The 21,775-nt window shown below is 42.5% G+C and overlaps 1 protein-coding gene across 3 annotated transcripts in view; it reads left to right on the top strand.

Annotated features, from left to right (window-relative positions):
* The window catches only part of FARP1 (FERM, ARH/RhoGEF and pleckstrin domain protein 1), a 183,250-nt gene that overhangs the window by 50,302 nt on the left and 111,173 nt on the right, over positions 1-21,775 (top strand). The window contains exons 2-3 of one of the 3 annotated variants that reach the window (XM_086611142.1): positions 8,547-8,569; positions 16,277-16,296. The exons of the other annotated variants lie outside the window; for them this stretch is intronic. Of the exons in view, the coding sequence (XP_086467268.1) occupies positions 8,547-8,569; positions 16,277-16,296 (43 nt within the window). The remainder of the gene's footprint in view (positions 1-8,546; positions 8,570-16,276; positions 16,297-21,775) is intronic. 3 annotated transcript variants of the gene reach the window in all.

Genomic DNA, 21,775 nt, shown 5'->3' with positions numbered 1-21,775 from the left:
CTGGTAAATGTCATTGTAAATGGGTGCAGTATGAGACTGTGAGCGTACCTGTGTAGTGGGAGAAGGGAAAGAGATGACGGTTCATTGCTCAACTTGAAAGTTTACTTACTCAATCCTAGTGTTAGTACACTTCAGACAAATACTTGGAAAAAAACCCTGCTTGCAGGCTCCCTGCAGGCTTTTTACTGCTGTGTTGCTTCTGTGCTAAGTTACCTTCACCATTACAAGTCTGTAGAAAACAACAAGCCAGTGTGACATGATGCAGAATCATGGTTGATAGTCAGATGAGCAGAAGCTCCATGCGTGATTCTTCCATCATGACACTTCATGTGCGCTCCATGGGTCCCTCACCAGGAAAATGCCAGACAGGTCTTGCGAAAGTGTATTACATCTGCGTTTGGCATTAGAGAAATACCACTGGAACATTGTGGCTGGTTTTAGTGCACAGCATTGAAGAAGATAGCTGGTTAATTTGCAGACGTTTCCGAAAAGAGCTGCAAGAGTGTATAAAGGGAAGAGATTAAAAAAGCTCACTGTGGAAAACAGGAGGTCATCTAGGAGACAAAGCTTGAAGTGATGTTTGGGTTGTGGTAACAGAGGAAACAACACAGTGTGAAGCATTATACTGCCCTCAAGGAGAGAAAGTGCTGGGGTGCAGCTGAAGTATGAGCAGCAGGTGGACCTATCCTAGATGTTGCACAGGGATTACTCAACAGCAAGATCAGAGGTGAAAATGAGAATTTGAGACACCTGTAGAAAGAAGCTGAAATTGAATGTTATTCCAGCTGTCCATCACATTTTTTCCTTATGCTGTTGGAAACCTGTTCCCATCACTCTGAAATGAACCAGACCTTTTCTAACCAGTGTCGGTCTATCAGGAGTTCACAATCACATCTATAAATTCTCTTCCATCTTTGCTTGGCAGAACTCCTCTAGGTTGTCTGGCTTCTGCAAGCTTAAAACAATTAATTGGTTTCTTGCTTCCAGGACTTCAGTCAAGCTGAGGTTCGCTGATTTGTGATACCACCAGATACTTAAATTGTGAATCCATCTGCTCACCATGCAGAGGAGCGATAAAGGAAGGTACTCAGGTGAAAGCTTGGCAGCTAAGGAATATTGGCAGCTGAAGCCTCCTTGATGGTATTTCTTCTCATGTCTATTCTTCTATGTATGCAGGGGCTTTCTACCAGCTCTTTTTTGTCCGACTTTCAGAGAAGATAAACTGGAGGAGCAAAAGAAGTCAAATACATCACCTCGAAAGAAAATAAAAATGCTTTAAAAGTAGCTGAATTTATTGTTGACCATATTGGCTGGAAGCAGATGGTGATTGTCCCTCTAAAATCTGTTTCTGACTGTTGGTTTTGGATAACTTTTTGTGGCCAGGTTATTTTTTTCATCAAAAAATGATTTGGTAAACTGCTGTCTCCTGCTCCCAGTACAGTATGCGTATCAGCATCCTGTCAGACCACACCTTGCTACGAAGTTTTTGGTATCATGGCAGTCTCTTAAGGCCCATGCAGCTTGTTAACAAAAGAAACAATTGCATGCAGCAATATGGGCACTTAAGTCTAAGGGTGAGGGGAAGCATATGTTTTAGTACAGCGATTCCGAATGTCTGTCTGCCTGATTCAGGTAGTTTCCAAATTGCTTGACACTAAATTGCTGACATTTTTGCTTTGTTTAACTTTTACTACGTTGCCAGGGGAGGTAGGGAGAAGGTTGTATTTCATTGGTGCCTCCCCTGTGACTTTGCGACAGAAGCAGTTTATGAGTTACACATATTTTTCTTCCACTGTCTGAGATGTCAATGCATTAGGCTGTCTGTGCAAAGGTCCAAGTTAAGACCACCTCTGAAGCAGAATGGGATACCTCCACTCTGGTACACTGTTTTTAAAGCTGTGGTCAAGGAGGATTGCAAGGGCATGTTCACCTTCATCATTCATAAACCTCTGAATCTGGAGAAGTTAACTTCAGAGGAAAACTTTTACTCTAATAAAATAACAGATACCTATCTTGCATTGCTTTTTTTGTGGCTCCTATTAACCTGTTGACATTTTAGGAATTCTACTGTTTTTGACTCGTTACTCATAACTAATGTGTTTTAAACTCAGGCCAATCTTAATGCGGGCTAAACTTCCACGTATAGGTGAGTCCTTTCCTTAAACTTCTAAGCTGCATGAAAGCCAGCTATGGGTTCCATTACTTAGATCACTAAATATGGAAATAAATATGGTAATTTAGTTATCTCTGTGATAAGTTGGTCAACGGTGTGACTTTTTAAGAATGAAAACAATACAACCAACTTAAATCATTGCATCTTGTTATTACAGTCATAATCAGCAATAGCAATTGTGGTTTCACTCTTATTGTTATATACAGAAAACAAATGGAAGGTTTTGTCATTTATTGTTAGTAGATTTTGCATTATGATATCATATACATTAATGGAGTAAGGGGTAGAAGGCAAGTTTTAATTAAAACTCTCCCAAAAAGAAATACAGCAGAAAGCAAGACTGCCTCACCTAGGAATGCTCTGAAAGATACAGTTGACCGAAAAAAAACTCCAGTAGAAGTTAGATACCATTGTACAAGCTCTGTACGATGTAACTGACGTTGATGAACGTTTATGTGCCATTATAACTGGATGTGAGATGAAAAATATTATTTTTGTGTGCAGGACACCTAGTGACTGGAGAAAAGCAACCTTGTAGCCAACTTTATTTATACTGGAAAAGTGAAATCTTAAAACCACTGAAAGGGCTTATTTGACCAGCTGTAGAAGTGAACTAAGCCAGCAAGATGTATCTTACATGACACTTTATGTTTCAAGGTGAGAAAACGTGTAGAGCTCCTTTGAAAACAAATTCCTGAACACTGCTCTAAGCCCCAGAAATTTAGCATGAGGCCCAACCTTTCTGTCCAGTAAAACCTTTCCACCTTGACCAGAATACCTGCAAAATAGACTTTTCTACTGTCTCCATTTTCTATTTTCAGTAGAACCAGACAAGCTTAAGTCCAACAGAGGGAGGTGCATGAGTGACTCTGTAGACATCACTAGGCATATTATAGCAACCAGGCTTTTTATTTGGAAGGAAATCAGATGTTTATGACTTTGGGTAAGAGTAAAATCGTGTAAATTAGGAAGAGCATGAATATCTAAATTAATAATGGGCCATAATTAGCGTACGAGTATAAGATGTAACCATAATTTTGTAATGATTGTTTGCTGATGTAAAAAGTAGTAAAGGAAGAAGAAAGTGTGGTGTTTTGAACTGTACATCTTTATGCTGGAATTCTCCCTTGATCTGTTGTGTGTTTTAGAAACATTGCCTTTACTTATGAACTTGCACATTAAGCTCTCTGACCTCAGTGCTACAGATTAGCCACCACTTGAGACACTGGAAAAACACAGAGGCAAAGGAAAACAGAAGAATCTGCTGTTTTCACTCTCTACAGCGTGAGTTCTGGTGAATGTAGGATGTCTGTCATTGTTTAATACTTTTTGCATTACTGTAAGGATAGTTGTCTTGCTATGAACAAGAGCATGTCTGTGCTGCATCTGAGAGTGTAGTGTAGCCTAGTTAGGTGTGAAAATAGCAGTAGCACTATGACTGTGGCAGCAGGGAACTCTGTAAATTATTTCTCCTCCTCAGTAGAGTACACCAGCCCACACCTTTGTGTTCCCAGTGGTACCTCTCTTCTGGTACCTTAGTTAGCTGAGGTATCACGTAGGTGTCACATTGACATTTCTTTATCTTGAATTGGCGATGACTAAAGTCACTGTCTGCCAATCATACAGGAAAATAAAAAGGCAATTAACTCCAGTGGTAAGTTTACTGGTTGACTCCTGCAGGGTCCCTAATCCTGAAGGTCAGTGTAGCTCCTGCTTATTTAGTTCACTAATAAGCTACATCAACTTCTCTTGTCTTTTATGTGAACAGGCCGCTGTTAGTCTCAAATGCTCTGTGTAGTACTGGCAGTTCAGACTAAGAAGCTCTTTACTGGTGATGACTTAATTTTGATATTACTGGATTTAGATGTGGTGACTAGTCCCCACAAGGATATCAATTACATGAACTACTCATCTTGGGAATATGCTTCCCCGAAAAGCTAGCTTTCTGTGCAGTCCTCCTGTATCTGTCTTGACCTCTCCTACGTGTTCCTTTGTACAGAGCGTGAACTACACCTTTGCTCCTGCTAGGCTGGGGCAGGGAAACAGCACCTGGCACAAATAACTTGTTGAGGTCAGATGGTACTAAGAAAATGAAGCCAGTTTGTTTTTCAAAAGAGAGTTGCCTAGATTTATGGACCCAAACAGTAAAATGAATATAAGCGCATGTCCTGGATGTTCTTTCCACAACTTAGTTAAGTGTCAGTAGCTCTCATTGCCTTCACTGACAATTGATTCTGATACTGCTCCAATTTTATGTAAATTTTGAATTACAAACTAAAACACTTTCTTCTGAAATTTTGTCTGAGTTGCTCTGATTTTACTCCATCCTCTCTGCTCCCCCTTGCACCTTTGTAGGAGGTATTTCTGCAAAACAGATAAACTTTCTATGTTGAAAATTGAGATTTTTTTCCCCCAGTGCACTGTTGAAATTTCCTTTTGCTTGGTTTTCTGTCCCTGCAACAATTGCAACGGAAGACAGAGGCACTGTACTCACCACTTTTACAAGTGTGCAGTAATGCCATTGCTTCGGGATATGTTGTGAAAAGCTTAGCACATCCTTGTTCAGTGCTTGGAATTTTGCATTCCTACAGCAGAGAGACATTCACTCCAAGTGTAAGTTTTGGTCTGAAGTTTAAATATAGCACAAATATTCAGAAGGATTTTTCCCTTCTCATGCCCTCCAACCCTCTAGCAATCCTCTTGGATGGTGTTGCTTTCCAGATGTTCTTACGAGAAGCTGAGGAGAATCACTGAGGTTTACACAATGGGAGATAAGTTGTGGGTTTTTTTCCATTAGCTCTGCCAGGCAACCTGATGTGCAAGATCCCAACGAGTTAGATTGGCATCAAAACTGGGATGAAGGAGAGGGGACAAACATTCTGTCGATAACAGAAATTATTGATGTCACTGGCTTGTTCTGTAAGTTTTTTTGAGTATTAATGTTTTCCATGCAAGCAAAAACCGCTGGTGTAAAGGTGAAGACTGTAAGGAATAAGAGATCTCTACACTCTGCATAGGTCATTTCACATTCTGGGTTTGCAACTGAATTTCAATGTAGAGCTGAATATAAATCTGAAGACTTAGTTATGCCAGTCCTGAGCCTCTAAGGTATGAATCCAAACCTAGCAGTTCCACGGCCGGCTGCAAGCGTCACAAGTTGTTCTGCCGTCTCTGAGGTCTTTGAAGCAAGAGGTAGAATACTAACTATCGAAACAGGACAAATCTCTTCAGAGTCAAGGTGTTACTGGGTTCCGTTTATGGCAATTTCAGTCTTTGAAAAGCTAGAAAAGCAAAAATTCCTTTGCTTTTGGAATACATGACATACCCCAATTGTCAGAGAAAGTCTTCTAAAATACAACTCCTGCTGTCTGGTTTGTTCCTCTCTGCGCTTTGGAGAGGTGTAATGAAGAACCCACTGACCTGCACCATCCTGGCTCCTTCCTTTTGCTGTCTCATGAGGTTGTAGAGGCTGAACAGGTGCTTTGCTGGTTTTGAGTTTTTCTCCAACTGCATGTACTTGCTAAAGTCATTGAAGAAGTATTCCTGGTGGTATTCTACAACATCAGGATCTGAGTTGGTATGCAACACGCTCATATATTTTTTCTTGCCTTTTATAGTGCAGAAAGGTGTGCCAAGCACCTCCCAAAATAGATAAGGCCATGTAAGACTTTGCAGTCTGATTTTAACCATAGTTAAAGTAGGTCAGATATTAAATATGTACTCAGAACAGAGAGGAAGGGCCCTGACTTTCTGGTGTAAATTTTTAGCTTATTAAGAAATTTAAAATATATGTCTTTCACTCTCTTTTTGTATGGATACTGTGGTAAAAATGGTCTTTCAGGAGACTTAGGCAAGGTGAGTGCATTCTACATGAAGAAGAGTGAAAAGCGTAAAGCGAAAGTTGAGAGAAGTGAGCATATGGGATGGAGCATATGGGATGTTGTGGACAGAATTAATAATAGACTCATGTCAATAATAAGGTACATAATTTATGTTTGACCCATAGGAGCTTCACCAGGGAATCTTCATAGTTTCTAAAGAGCTTTCAAGATTTCCCTTGATTTCCACAAGAACTTGCAGTTTACAGCAGCATGTTGGAAATGTGGAGGAGCTTTTTTTGTGGCACTTCACTTTATGTTCCCAGAACACTCTTCCTGAAAATGAGTTCTGCAATGAATTCAGTATTGTTTTTGCTTTCATCATTTCCGAGGTTAAAGTATTTTCCAAGTGAAGTGGTAACAGAAGTCAAATGAATGCATCTTCCTGTGGATCTGACCCTGAAAAGTGTTATGTGCCATTCTTTCCACTGACTCCAAATGGGATCAGAGAGAGCACAGGATCTCGCCTTTTAATTGCAAATTGATGTAGTGCTTTTGATGTTGAACGCTCATGGATACCCTTCTGTTTACAGAGTTGCTAATTACTTGATTCTTTAAAAGTAGTACAGCATTGCCGTGAAGGCAAGTTAAGTGTTCCTTTCAAATATATTGCTGAACTTTCCAGAAAGCACTGTACCTGATGCCGAACACCTGCTTAATTCATGTACCATAACCTAATGATCTGATGGTTTCAAAAGAGCTCCCGACCCTTCTATAAATTGTATTTAGCACAACAGCTCTAACACCACAGTATAATAATATACTTAACATACTGTAAAACAGCAGTTCAGATTTATGAAGTTTCATGGAGTGGAATTGTTAGATATTGATAGATTTCAAAGATGATGGTGAACTGCCATCTTCCTTCTCTTCTTGTAGGTTTCTGTTAAATTTGAAGCTCTACTCCCCTCTAGCTGCTGTTCTGTCTCTGTTTCCTTATTGTTGAGGGGGCCAGCAGGACTTCTAGTTTTCTTCTCACTTGCATGCTAGGTCCTACTCCCTGTAGCAGTGTCTTGCCACCTACTTTGGCTGCTCTTACTTCAGTCACACAGCTATCACTGTTAAGTGGACATAACTCCCAACTGCTTTGGTTTTGACCAAGTGGTCTGTTGGCTAGCAGCAGCTACGCTACTTGGTGTTTTGGTAATGCTGTACTGTAGCTCCTTGACAAAACAGCCTCAGAGTATTCAATTTACCTCAGACTCTGGAGGAGGGCATTACTTTGGTATATGCTTGGTTGAATATATCTGCAGGTATTTTTGCAGCTGTGAGAAGCCAAAAGAGATCATAGGTTCCGTAGAAATGAGTGTATTAGATCCATGCACACAGCGTGCAGAGCCTCTCAGATGTTTCTGGTGAGTTGAATTCCCATGCATCTTGAGAGGGTTTTGTCAGAGCAATGCCAGAGTGGTCTGCAACAGTAAAAACTGCTCAGGCGAACACTGTTCAGCAGAAAATAACTATGGTAGTACAGGTAATCTCACGTAGTTGGCATTTAGATAATTTCTGCTCTGCTGCACATTTACAAGTGATTTTTACCATCCCTTATGTTGTTTTAAGTGGAAGGCAGAACTTTCATTTGAGCTCAGCCACTGGATCACTTCATACAGTTGGTCTGATTTATTTTCTGCTAGCTCAGCTGCTTACTTTCATTTCAGTCACGAATAAAATGTTCTTAGAATAAGTCTAAAGATTACTCTATCAAAGAATAATATGTGACTGTAAATTTACAACAGTGAAGTAGGCTGTACCTTAGTAATACTATGAAAGTGACAGAGCAGTAAGCTGGCACATCAGTGTGGATCAAAATTTATCAGTTAATTTCAGGATTGCTCTGCTGCTAAAAATTGTCCAAAGACCTAATGAAGGTTCCACTGATTAACGATAACATGTGAGTCTATTCATCACATGGTCATTAGGTAAAATATGATTCATATTTCTTCCATCTCCAAGTGCGGTAGTCGCCTGGTAAAGTTTAAAAAACATCGGACGTTACTCTTTGGACTTGCAGTCTTGCTGGAAGATTCAAGACATGATGTGGATGTGTATGTTTTGTAAGCACTATCTAAATCTCTCTCCGTCTCACATGCTTGGTCCCTTCCAAAAATGACTTTGCTGTGGCACAGCATCACAGCCACAGAGTTATGACTTTGTCCCAGTGATCAGAATGGTTAAGTATAGCTGATAAATCTTTGAAGTTTAAAAGCATCTTCCTCTTTGTTGGTAGGCCAGACAATTACATTTGTGAGAACAGTTTTCAGCCTCACAGAGAGGTGTGCTTGAGAAAACAAGCACCTAGGGTAGCTTGTGCATGGAGATCCCTGCCCAGGGGAGGAGGTAAAGGAGTCCACGTGCCTCCTCTACTGCAGACCAGGTGGGGATTTACATGAACAGGTGAAAATACCTGCTGTTCTGGGGACTGGAAAAGCAGGCCCAGGGACTGCATGGTTTCAGGCATGCACCTTGGTTCGGCGTGCCAGCTCTGACCTTGTGAGGGGAGAGGAAAGGTCGCTGGAATGTGCCAGGATCCTGCTCCCCAGGAGATCTGGAGCACAAATGAGCCCAGCTCCTTGCATTACTGATGGGTGAGTCATGCCTGAGAATAGCTGGCATTTTTAACACTCTTGCAGCCCTGAGTTTCCAGAAGCTGATGGGTGTATAGTTCCAGGCACAGTTTTGCTGGGCTTTGATGCTTCTCAACAGTGTGTAGGTGCATCGTCCTGTTGCCCATGGGCTAAACTACTTTGTTAAAACTGAAACAGCATGCTTATGGTGGTCTGCAAGACGACTGTTTAAGAAGGACTTTTTTTGTTTGAGATCTGAGGCGTTGACTTGAGGGAATGTTAGCTTTGTTTTCATATCTATCCATGAAAACTGAGTGAGGCCACAGTTCTCCTGATGTTTAACACCCCTCTGAGGCCTGCCAGCATGACTGCTCACAGCTGCTGCTCAGCCCCTGCTGTTGCAGCCACCCCACTGACTGGGTAAGCCATGGCTTGCTCTCCCATCATCCTCCTCAGCTATATCCCTTGGTCTAAGTTAAAAAAAAACCCAACTACTTCCTCTTTCTCCTACAGATCATGCCTCTGGATGAAAGCCTGCCATATAAATTCAAGCAACTGATGATTGCTTGCAACTGATGCAGTGCTTGGTGCCACAGCGTGTTTGAGCTACTCTTGTTCCCTGCTGGGTTTTCTTTCCCCTCTCTCCCCTTCATTTACACAAGTCAATTACCAGCGGGCTCATTCTGTAAATTGATTGCTACTCCTATCAATCAGAATTGATTGGGCTAAAACCTAATTCCTCTCTGCCTTTCCTGCCCCTGAGGTCTCTTTTAGTGAGGCTGGTGCCCTGCCCTGGTGCACCGAATGGCTCCATGGGTGCAGGTGCCAGCGGCAGTGGGGAGCTGGTATGAGCTGCTCCATTCCGTGGGAGGTCAGGGTGGGCTTTGGTCTGCTCTGTTTGTGAGTTTTGGCCTGGGGAGGATGGCGATGAGCCATGCAAGCATGTGAAGGGAGAGATTGATTTTTGTCACCAATGAAAGCATATGGAGACCTACATCCAGAGTGGGTCAGATCACATGTTTTTGTATCTTTAATGAAAGATTTCTTGTGTTGACCTCTACTGCTAATTAACATGGAAAAGTAAACAGGGGTGCCCCAACTATTTTAGTGCTTCACAGGTAATTGATGCTGCTGGTCAGAGCAAAAAGCAAACAAACCCTTTATCAGTTTTATTTTATGTTTACCTGGAGCAGGTAAGTGTTTGCTGAACTGCCCAGAGCTTGTGAGAACAGGAATGGGATGCGGAAAACATTCTCCTCATAGCATAACTGCTTCAAATGGTTGTGGTAGAAGAAAAGAGCTGCATGCCCTTTGCAAAGTGCCTGGTTTTAATCGGCAGTGTTTTTTTCACCTTTTCCCATCACTATGTACCTTGTTTTAATAATCCACTACCACCACCCCTTCACTACAGCTACTTTTATTTCTTTTGGAGGGAAGTGAAGAATCTCGTCACCTCTTCCACTTCTGTTTTGAAGTTGTTTCCTCTCCCCCACTCACCTTCCAACTCGTAGTTTGTAAAGGAAGTTTGTGTGTCTAGTTACTGTGGAACACTTTTTTGGTAAGAGGTTCGTGTTCTGTGTATCCAAACTGCACAGAAGAAGTAATTACTTAAATATACCTTGGTGACACCGTCTGCAAATCATGTTTTACACCAAGAGATTTCCTTTTGATCTCTCACATACCTCAGCTCTTGTATAAGAACCAAATTTCTGTGTTCTTTTTCAAGGATGTTTTACTTGGTTCTTGGTAGACTCCACATTAGGAAATAAAGTTGGGGAATTGAAAGAAGATGCTATTGGACACCTGGAGTTTTGTCTCCCTTTGGAATTGTGTAGCTTTACATATGTAAAACCCAACTGCAGTGCTGAAAAGGCTGTCCTATGGCAGCTTCAGCAAGCATTACTAAAAATTGCAAGTTCAGATTCTCTTAAGCTACTTCTTATTTTTCATAGTCAGTGTGACTTGGTGAGTCAACTTTGTTCTTCAAAGGGCTAAGCACTTTGTGGAGTCTATATAAATCCCAATTATTTAAAAATTGCTGTTATTACTGGCTGTGCTGCACAGGGATAAAAAGAGCCCTAATTGAAAGGCTGCACTATTTTTCCCAGATCAGCAGACAAAACACCTTCTTAATTTATACACAGAGTAGATTGGATGTGCAAGATGTCAAGGAAGCAATGTGTATGGATGAGGCCCCGTACCACCCCTCCAAGAAATAGTTTTTTGGATATTACTGAATTGTGGGCAAACAGTTATTTCAGATGAGATGGCAGTGAGAATGCCACCCATTTAAAATCATCGCTTCTTATCTGCTTCTGAGATTTGCTTTTCCTTCTGCCCTCATTTCTACCAGTAGCACTGACCTTTCTGCTTTAATGACGCCTCCACATTCTCTCCTAGAAGAGTTCTGATTTGGGTGAAAAGAGAAATCACAAGCTGCTGGGTGATAGTGTAAGGGGAAATTTAATTGTTGCATGTGTTCTCCTTCCTTTGCCCTTGATGCTAGGGAAGTTTACATGTGGCGAACTGTTAAAGTCATCTGCTCTGCTTTTACAGAGTTTATTTACATTTGTTGTCACTATTAGACAACAAAACCCTCTGTTTTGATGATTGTATTTCTTTGGATTTGACATGGTGCTCAGTTTGAACTTCTTCAATTCAAGATACAGGTGTTTTCAGCTGCCCGTTTCAGCTTTTCCCCTTTTTGTCTAGAGCTGAATGGGATCAGATCAATTTCAGGTTTTGTATAGATTATCCAGTCGGTCTGGAGAAGTCTGTATGACTCCGTTTGCTTGATGGGCCATGTAGATTATTTTTTCATGCTGAGAGAAAAGACTTTTTGAAATATGATGATTTTATTCTCCGTTGATAAATTTGCAGTATTATCTTTATCGCCTTAAAAAATATTAATACTTGGCCAACTTGTATCTCACATTTTTTCTAGCACTTCTGTTCTAAACTGTTTTCATTTGTTTTCATTTCCTTCGCTTCGACCTTGTAGCCTTTATTTTGCAGCTTCTGCTGTGAAGATGGACTACATGTCTTGTGAATGTCTGGGTAATCACTTCCTCTGGAAATCTTCTCTGGCTTGAGGCCTTTGGGGTTTTTTGCTGCTTACGAGCTGATTACTAGCTACTTGTGGTTTCCTTTACAGGCTTCTGGGCTGGTTAAATGCGAGATACCAGCCTTTGGTGAGGGGCCGCTCTTCGCCAACAATATGGTTCTCCTAAATCTAGGGCAAGAGGGAAATTTCGCTTCCTAAACTGCTGGTGTTTTTGGGCAACTGATTTTTCATTGAAGCGGTGAGGTAGTCCAGTCCTCGAGATAAACATCTCTGTGATGTTTGTTTATCCAGTAGCTGATCTTGCCTGGGTGAATAGACCAAGAAATGGAGTCCAGACGTGTCACTTGATATGCCTCTGGTGATGCGAGAGCCGTTGTGTTCAGAAGTGAAAGTCAGCTTGATCTGGCAATTCCCTGTTGTCGTTTAAAGCCATGGTGTCCCACACACATGTATATGTATTTGTGGATCCGGATGCCTATCAGAAGAAATGACAGCCAGAAGTTTTCCATCACTCTTGTTCTCCAGTTTCTGGATTCTTGGAAAATCCCCAATTCTCTCCTTAATGCCTGAGAAATAAAGACATATCCTTTTTCCCATTCCATCCCCCAGCTTTCATAGATGGATGATTGTAATTACACGTTGACATACTGATAGTGAAATTCACCACAGATGACTACAGTTGAAGGAAAATCACTCAGCTTTTCTTTCCAAGGAGATGTAAGCAGTACTTTGAAGTTGGAGTTTGGAATGGGAATTGGTATTTACTAACAGGGGAGCGCAGGTTGTTCACTCCACGGATGTGCTCCCTGCCCTGTGAAGTTCTAGGCACAGTGAGAGCTGCAAGATGCCAGATCAGCTGTGACAGAGCGCTGCTAATCACGTACTGCCCGGGGTACACGTGTATAGATTGCCATTGTAAATCGCTCTCAGAAATCCTTTTAACTGGATGATGGGCCTTAATTTTGTTTTATGACATTTGTTCTGGCAGGTCAGTAACTGTTTATGGATTTGATGACATTTCTGCTCTTGCAGGTGTCCTAGCAGAAATAGGGCTGTTTGCTTAGTTGTCCTGAGAAGCCAGAGGCATTTGGCAGAAAGCCCAATCTGTTGGGTTTTGTTGTTTGTTTTTTTTTGTTCCCTTCCCCTCCCGCCCTCCAATAAGGTTTTAACTGAATCACTTCTCTTTGTGCCAGTTGCTCTTTCTCAAATATGGAAGCAAGGAGCATCCCAATGGAGAGTAGCCAGCATGGGTGTAAGTCAGGAGCAAATGAATGTTTTAAATTTACTGACAAACTAAGTGGATTTCATTACCTGTACAGTAAAATAAGATTTCAAGATTTTTATGTAAAAGTAACTCCAGAATATTTCTGGTGAACCGTTATTTCTGGGTTTTTTTTCCTTTTGTGGTTTGTGGGTTGTTTTGGGTTTTTTTTATCATTTACACTTTCTACAAATGGTAGCTAAAACTTATATCCCTTATGGAGCACTTACCATAGAGAGTATCACACCATAATCTCCACTTACATTGCAAGATGTAGAAGTATGTGTCTAGAATAACTTACTTGACATAGATCTTCTGTTCCCGTGAGCGTTTTAGATTTGGGAGGAAGGATTTTGATGATGTTTCTGTGCTGTCAGCATTTTTTTCCATTTTAATATGCAAGTCACAGACCTTACGGATTAACTGTTACAGTTCTTGTACAGTAATGCAAAACTTGCATTGAAATCTTCGGAATGTGCGTTTCTCTCATCAGTTCTCTTTACACTGCAGTACAGAAACAGTCCTGTAAGTCTTTTACAGCACTAAGATTATCCGCTACTCTGGGGGAAAAGACTTGCATGAGTTTATGTAGAGAAAGCTGCATTTCCAATACAGTGGAATACTTTAACCATGATGCTCTGAGATTTGAAGAGCCTAGCAAACAGGGTGGTTGTTTGCAACTGCTACAAGTGACATAAACAGCTTTGTTTTGTTTTCCCAAAATCCCCTTTAAGAAATGGAAGAACGTTACTGTGCTCTGTAAGACTACCAGAAGTCACCAGGTATCTAAAAAAACCACACCAGCATCAGAATTAAAGCCTAGGCACTTTACTGCAGGCAGTTAATCATTCTGGGTGTGAAGGGAATACACAGAAACAAGACATTTCTCTGGGTGAGAACATAAAACACCCTTTTGATTGAAATGATCATGTGGCGAACTTTTATGTATGTTACACAGCATGCCAGACTGAAACAGTGATACCAAATGCCTTTATGCCAGGAAAGTTCATCTAGCCAGTGGCTCGCTTTCCTCTGCCCTCTGCTCACAGCTGCTCAGACATGCAGGGATGGAGCTGTGGCACTATGGACTCCTGCAGTCTTCTCCCTGGGCTTTTTCCACCAGGAGTCCTGGGATGGGACCGTATCTGTCAGGGTGCACAGCAGGGATGCTTGCATGAGTTTGATGTGCGATAGAGACGGCTGCAGGTGAGGCAACAAGCACCTCTCCGGTCATGCCCTAAAACGGAGCAGAAGCACAGCAGCTCACCTGGCTCGCTGCAAGAAATGCTTTCAGCTCTTTGCCGTAGCTGTTGTCCCTGCTGTCTTTATTTTCCTGTTGAGAGAGAGAGTTTTCACAGAAGAACATTTGACGTTTTTAACTTTTGTTGCTGAGATGAGCCCAGAGCTCGAGTGATGTTTAGAGCCCTGAATGGATCAATGCCGATCTTGGGGCATCTGATAGATTCTTATTTAGGTCAGGCCTCCTTGGGGCAACCTGTGGAGAGCAATATGTGGCAGCTCCCTGAACAGAGTAAGCCAACCCTCTGTAACTGGCCTACTTTTAAGATTTTTTTTTTTTAATAGACCTGGCAGCAGACGGCTATTTTTTTTCTTTTTTTAACAGGTAGACAGCTCTCATGCCAGATCCCTGCTTTCCTCTTACCTAGCAAGATAAAGAGTACCTGTTGTCCACAGTTGTCTTTTTGCTTGCTTGCAGGCATTGTAAGGACTCTGGAGGAACAAGGGGTGCTTTGAAATGCAGCCTTATCTCTAAATGTGGTTCTGCCTCTTTTCCACCCTGAGTACTGCAGAAACCGAGCAGGACTGGGATAGGCAAATTTGCTTAAAACATCTAAATACAGCCTCTGTCACTGGAGTACCTACTTGCTGCCCATTGTCCTGCTCCAGAGGCTGTGAATTTTCAAGAGCTTCAACCAGATTTCATAAACCCAAGCATCAGAGAGAAATACATTTGCTGTAAAAGGCGAGGGCACCCTCTTCCTGCCTGGAACAGCCTGAGCTGGTTATGAGCACAGAGCCGCTATTGTTCTGCCCTGGGAGATTGTGCTAAAAGCTTTGAAGCAGCGTTTGCAAGTAGGTGTCGGTTTTCTAAGCAGGGTTTTTTTTTTTTTTTTTTTACTTTCCTTGTTTAAAAAGAAAAAAAAAAAAGAAAGAACGAATCCTGCCACCCTCCCCTCCCAGCCTTTTCTTGGCAGTGGCTGTTTGACTTGGTAATCGTTGGTTTTATGATGTGTTGTTTAGGCTTCCCAGTTTTCCTTTGGCCTGGCTATTTAACTTCTTTTCTTTGTTGGATCAAAATCAGTGTATGTTCAGTGAGTTAGTGCAGGAACTACTTTGCCATTGCAGATAATGGAGATTCATAATGTTATATTATACAGTATATTTTGTGGAGTCTTATAGGTGGTATGTAATAAAGTACTGTGCATGTCCACCACATATTTTAAAATTCCATTGTGAAATCAAAAGATTAATCAAATGACTGCAGTATAAAATGTGGGCAGGAGATGAAGAACTGTAATACACAGTACTGCTGTTGTGTCTCAGCTGTGCAGCACAGCTCCTGGGCTGCTTGAGCCTAGCTGATGTGAACAGGGTTTATCGAAATTTGAATCTAGTAAGGTGTCACTCTATAGGGTGTTATCCTGCTCTGCCTCTGCATAAATCTCAGTCAAGTGCTAGAGGACATGATGAAACTGTTTTTAATCTAGAAAGTCAATTCAGATTGAGTTGCATTGGAAAGTTTCAGGGCTGGTGCAGTTAATGTAGGGTGACCAGTAATCTCCCCTCCTGCATGACTTTTGACAGTCTGCTGACCTGCACCTAATTTGTGTTGTATGGGGAACAGCAATCGGGGAAAGTTCTAAAACATTTAGGTTCAATGGGTGTTTGAGAAAGGCTGGGGTAGAAACTCTCTTCTGCTTCACCATGTGATAGCTTCCTGTTCCCTTTTATCAAAATGTAAGATCTTACCCAAAGTGGAAGAGAGAGACATCTGTTTACAGATGAAGAACATGAAATTCAGTTGGGGAAGGGAGTCGTATAGGAAAGAGCTTAGTATGTCATGCTTTATTACCCTCATCCCTTTCAGAAGGCAAATCTAGAGTGAGTTAAAGCAAACGTGGGAAGAGTGACCTTTCTTCAGAGAGCCTGTGGGGAGCATTGGGTGATTGAGCACTGGTGGAAAGAAACTTCTGAGCAAGTACGTGCAAGTCATAGGCCATATGAGATAGAGTCCACGTGGTCTGTACAAGGACATGATATTGCTATATTCAAACATGAGAAAATAAGATTAAAAAATGTAAAAAGTGGGATGAGTAATTTCTGGTTTGTCTGTGGTTTTTTGGAGATTTTTAGGTTGTATATGGATTGGGCTTTTCATCTTTCACATGAAACTGAAAGCTAGACTCTGTTCTTTTTCTGAATGAAATATCAGTGTCTTGGACATGTGGAGTTTGAAGAAAATCGCCAGGACATATGTTTAAAAGGGTGAGAGTTGGCAGAGTGGGATAGGGCTCACCAGAGGGGATCCTCTCAGTGATTCCTTTAAATGAGGAGGAAAGACTTGACTTCTCCTTTTACTCCCTTGGATGGTGGATAAATAGGAATTTACTCCTCTGTTTTTATAGATGTCCTAGTACTTCTCATGCTGTGCAACTATGGTGTGAGGAAGACAGTATGTGTTCCTGTTTGCCTGGATGTGAGTGTATTGGGAAAAGCGAGAAGGAGAAAAGTGGAGGAGATCACTGCCAGGAACAGTGTGGTGCCCTTGCAGAGGTCACACTGGCTTTCCTCAGAGCCCTCCTGACCTAGGCTGCCGTTAGGCCCTTGGTTTTTGCATCCCTTCAGAAAGCTGGAGAAGGCATCTGGAAGGCTGATGTGATGTTGGATGAGTTGGTGGTGGCCGAGTGGGAGAGAGCAAATGGAGCTGTTGTGAACCTAAAAGGAGAAAGGTCCGTGAGGGCCACAGCTGGAGTCTCAGGTGGTCAGGGATTTGTGGAGTATCATGGCTTGCTTTTACTGCGTCTCTCTGTTGCCATATTGTGTCCTTGCCCAGAAGCTGCAGTCCATCGATTGGCCCAGTAATGCCTCAGCCTTCAGGTTTTTCCAAAAGTTTCAGCCCGTGTTTATCGAAACCGTACTTTTCCACCTTTCCCTTACTCCTCCAGACACCCACGCCATCTGGGAATGTGCAAGGAGCTGCTTTTGAGAGAGATAAACATCCTGCCTGGCAGCTGCCTGTTTAGTAGGCATAGCCATTAGGTTGCCTGCAGTATCCGCCTTTTGCTTCTCAGCCGTCGCGAATGGATCAGGCTTGTGCCTGCCGAGATGCGAGGGAGAGAGGAGAGGTGAGGGGGTCTCGTTCTGGTGGATCTGCACAGGGAACCCTCTTACAGGGAACACGTAGAAAGGGGCAGACGAGGTGGTGTAGGTAGGGGTACACAGCCCGTGGAAAAACAGGCGGCAGCGAAGGAGGAAAGGAGTAACATAAAATACAAAGCCATTCAGAAATATGGTACAGAAGCTGGAAAGAACGTGTAGTAAAACCACGATGGAAAAAAGATGCAACAAAATTAAGAGATACTATGTTTTAAAATTAAGTTATAAAGAATCTAATGAATTGCAAGAGCTTTTGGGGTGGAAAAAGAAAGAGTAATAAGGCTACATACCTTTAATCCTCCACAGTGGGTATAATACTTAGTTGAGAAAGTAAAATCTGTGAAACCTTGTTTTCTGGTTAATAAATACATTTCTCTGAGATGCTGATTTAGGGGTGTTGAATTAACAGCATTGGAAATGAGGCCATTCACCACCTTCAAATGTAAAGGGCCTTTTTTTTGTTCTCAAATAATTCAGTAACTTCTTAGGACCTTTAGTGAGCAAGCACTAGAGTGGCAAAGTTAAGTTCTTTATCATCCCTTTTGATCTCTGCTAACTTGCTGTTGTGAGAAGTTTAACTTGTCCTTGAGTTGGAGCTGCTGGTCACACCGCACCACGTTAGGTGCAGAGTGCTTATTTAACTGAGACTGCTCTGCCTTTGCTCCAGCCAGCTGAAGGGGAAAGGGAAATTCTTAGCGTACACTTTACCAAAGGGGATGCAAAGGTTTCAGCTGGGGCAGAAGATCTGATGCGTTGTCTCTGCTGTTTCAGAAGAGCTGAAGGTGTTGAGGAGCTGAGGAAAAAGCTGATTTACCTGTTCCGAAAGAATAGCGCAGAACCCAGCAGGAAAAAAAAACAACAGTGGGTGCAAAGCTGACATATGTATGCTGTTTCAGAGAAGAGATGTGCCCAGAGATACGTGATTTGGAGAATGGCAGTGCCTGCCCTCAGCTGGGGAGGTGGAACTGGGCTTGGCTTGATTAAGAGGAAAAAAAGTTGCTAGGTGGCATGGGAGGACGATAGACTGATCAAAGCACAGAGAGGGAAAATATTTTCAGCAGATGTAAGATATTCTCTTTCCTTTTTGTCCCTGGAGCTTATCTGAGAAAGCCTTGTCTGCTTTAAATTCTGAAAAGTATACATCTACATTTGCTAAAAATACTCTATTTAAATCACACCTTCGTTCTTACTTTCTGATTTTTATTTTGTAGGTTTCAAAACAACCCCTTAAACAATCTTAATCTTAAGCGTGTTTAAGCCATAATAAAGGAGAATTTCCTTGAGTTTGTGTCTCTCTTCCCAGTCTCCACCGGGGAACCTGGAGGAAGGTTCTCTAATGAGCCTCTCTAATGAGATCAGGTGGCAAGATAGGAAGGGGAAAACAGAGGTGCCAGCAGCAGGGGTTTTTGGCTCCTAAACAGAATAGTGCATTTTGATGTGTTTTTTCAGATAGCATGCAGAAAAAAGTGGTTCATCTGCTGAACTCCAAATTTTCTTTTTGACGTATCATAATTCTTTTATTTTTAAGGGGTAGACTACAAGGAAATTAGCTCAGGTGACTTTCTAGAACATGTTACTTCTTTCTTTTTTTCTATAGCAAAAGGAAGATGAGTTTTCAGTGTTTCTGATGTGCCATTCACAAAGTTTGTGTTAAATATTTATGCATGTTTTACTTTACCACACAGAATACTGAGTGCTTTTAGGGGGAAGAGAAGTCTAGCATACTCCAGACTCCGAAATGTTCACAGTCAATCATCTTTGTTTCTGACATGCGCAACATGGCATATTAGCTTCTTTGCACTAAGTGATCTCCATACGTCTCAGTGGGGTATTTAACAGTAACCGTAATTTTTTTCTCTTGACAACTGAGTGAGGAATAAGATGTTTATCTCATTCACTATGTTAAATTTATCATTAGAAAGATTCATGTGACATTGATAAAGATGAATAGGAGATGTTTCTTCTTGTGTCTCATTCTGTCCTTGACATGGTGGGACCCTGTGAATGCTTAAAAGGGAAAGGAAAGAAACATGCTTCCTTGGTGGCAGTTCTGAACATTGCAAAGCTTGCTCGTGCACACTTAAGGGCTCACTGCCCAAAGAATCATAAAATGTGGCTCTTTGCCAGTTTCCCTCCTCCTGTAATTGTAGAATAGAGATGACAAAGCTGTTCAACACAAGAATTTTGTTTCTCGTGTGTGGCAGCTTTCCTGATGAATTTACAGAAGCGGAAGCAGATACTATGCTGTTCGTGGTTGCTATACAATAGGAAAAGAAGATAACAATCCTCAGTTTAATTAGCAATTTACAGTCTATATCAGCAGAATTTGTATTGATTTTGCAGATATCTTTTTGATTTTGCAGACTTCTTTTTTTTTTCCCCTTTTTTTTTGAGTGTAGACAAGAGAGGAAAGATGACTTGTGAATCCAGTTAAGAGTAGGGTCTTTATTAGAAAATACATACGTATTTTTGCGCATTACCATGTAATGCTGCAGAAATTTTATGAATTTTCGTGACTGAATATCCAGGTGCTTTTGTATGATGAAAATAGTATTACCGTACTTTGGAAGTAGCGCTTCAAACACAGCCGAAGTATGAGTGAGTGCTTGTAATTATTTTTCTAGGCTCCACAGAAGTCTCACTTCAGACTGATGAACTTGCATAAAATGTAGTTTGAGAGAAACCATATCAGAGAGTCACGAGGTGAGGCAGGGACAGAAAAGAAGCTCTACATGGCAACAGATAATATGCTGCTCAGAAAGTGTCTCTTCCAGTGAAGGCCTTGCCAAGAAGCCACAGCCCAAATGACAGCCATGTGTATCGGAAGGGAAGTAATAGTTTTGCCAGTGTGTAAAAATTACAGCTTGGAGGGCTGTGGGAGGCTAAATGCAAGTTTCATGCTATGAATGTGAGACTTAATAGGCCTGTGTCTTGCTTATGCTTAAAAGTTTTGATGCAAGAGAACTACAGATGTGTGTCCAACAAATAAAAGATACTGCAGATTTCTGGAGATTGTTCTTTGCTCCAAAAGGCAGGTGGAGCATTGTACATAAACCAATTGTATAACTCTGCATGTTGGCACTGTATATCTTCATCTCCAAGTACCAGTCTAAGAAGGAAAAGAAGGAATCTCTTCTTGTTTTCAGGTGCAAGTGGCTGGGTGGGGATTTACCTACCAGCTGGGGTCACCCTACCAGAAGATGGAAGATTCAGCAGAAAGAAATCGGTGTGACATGTTTAAAAGGGCCAACTCATTTCAAGAAAGCTTGCTTGTTACAAGCGGCGCCCGTGTCCATCAAACCCACTTGAGTGCACCAGGGATGGACGCTGTGCGTGCAGGCGGCCTGGAGCAGATGCTCGATGCTAATAATGGCCACTGTGCTGGGTCTGTGTGGTGGGGTTTGGGTAGCAGGGGAGGGGCCGCAGAGATGGTCCCTGTAAGGAGATACAAAAAGCTTCCCCAGCTCCAAAACTGGTCAGACCAGTCTCTGGTCAGGTCAGACCCTCGCCCCCTCCCCTCTGGCCAGGGCCAGGGCCGAGTCAGTCAGTGCCTCTGCGAATGCCATATTTAAGAAGGGAACAAAGGAACCCGAACCAGATGGGACCTGCAGTGAAGAGAGGAGGGAGGAGGTGGGGCTGGGGTGATGCTGGAGCACTTCCAGTTAACTGGAGATGGCCGCAGCGGCATGGCTTGGAGAGCTCCAAAGTGCCTCTCTGCCAGGGTGCCCGCCGGGCAGAGTTCATCCTGCCAGGACTGCCGAGGTTCATTGAGCCCGGCACAGCTGCAGCGGAGAGAGGAGTGAGACCTGAGGGAAACGGCTACACGGACACCAAGGTCAGTGAAGATGGAGCAGGAGAAGGTGTGCCGGAGCTGAGGTTCCTCCACAGCCCGTGGTGAGACGGCAGCGGCCCCCCTGCAGCCCATGGAGGTTAATGGTGGAGCAGAGATCCACTCGCAGCTTTTGGAGAACCCCACACTGGAGCAGAGATGCCTGCACGCAAAGGAGTTTGTAGAGGACTGTCTCCTGCAGGAAAGGACATTGATGAGATTGATCATGGAGCACAGATGCGTCTGCAGCCCATGGGAAGAGTGGGTGGCTGCAGCTTAAGGAGCCATGACTCTGTGGGAAAAAACAACGCTGGACCAATCTGATGGGTAAGGATTGCATCCTGTGGGAAGGACTCAAATTGGAGAAGTTTGTGGACTGTTTCCTGGCGGGGAGGGCGCCCCACATTGGAGCAGAGGAAGAGTGTGAGGAGTCCTCCCTCTTGAGGAAGGAGCAGCAGAAACAGCGTGTGTTGAACTGACTGGCAACCCCCATTCCCCATCCCCCAGCAGCGCAGCCGGGATGGGTGCTGTGAAGATGCTTTGAAGATCTGGTCTTGTTTTCTTGTTATCCTCTCAAGTAACTGTTAATGAATTAAATTGTTTTGTCC

Source organism: Tauraco erythrolophus, chromosome 1 (assembly GCF_009769465.1).
Source record: "Tauraco erythrolophus isolate bTauEry1 chromosome 1, bTauEry1.pri, whole genome shotgun sequence".
NCBI lineage: Eukaryota > Metazoa > Chordata > Aves > Musophagiformes > Musophagidae > Tauraco > Tauraco erythrolophus.
Note: the sequence above shows the minus strand (reverse complement) of the source record. Positions and strands in the feature narration are given on the sequence as shown.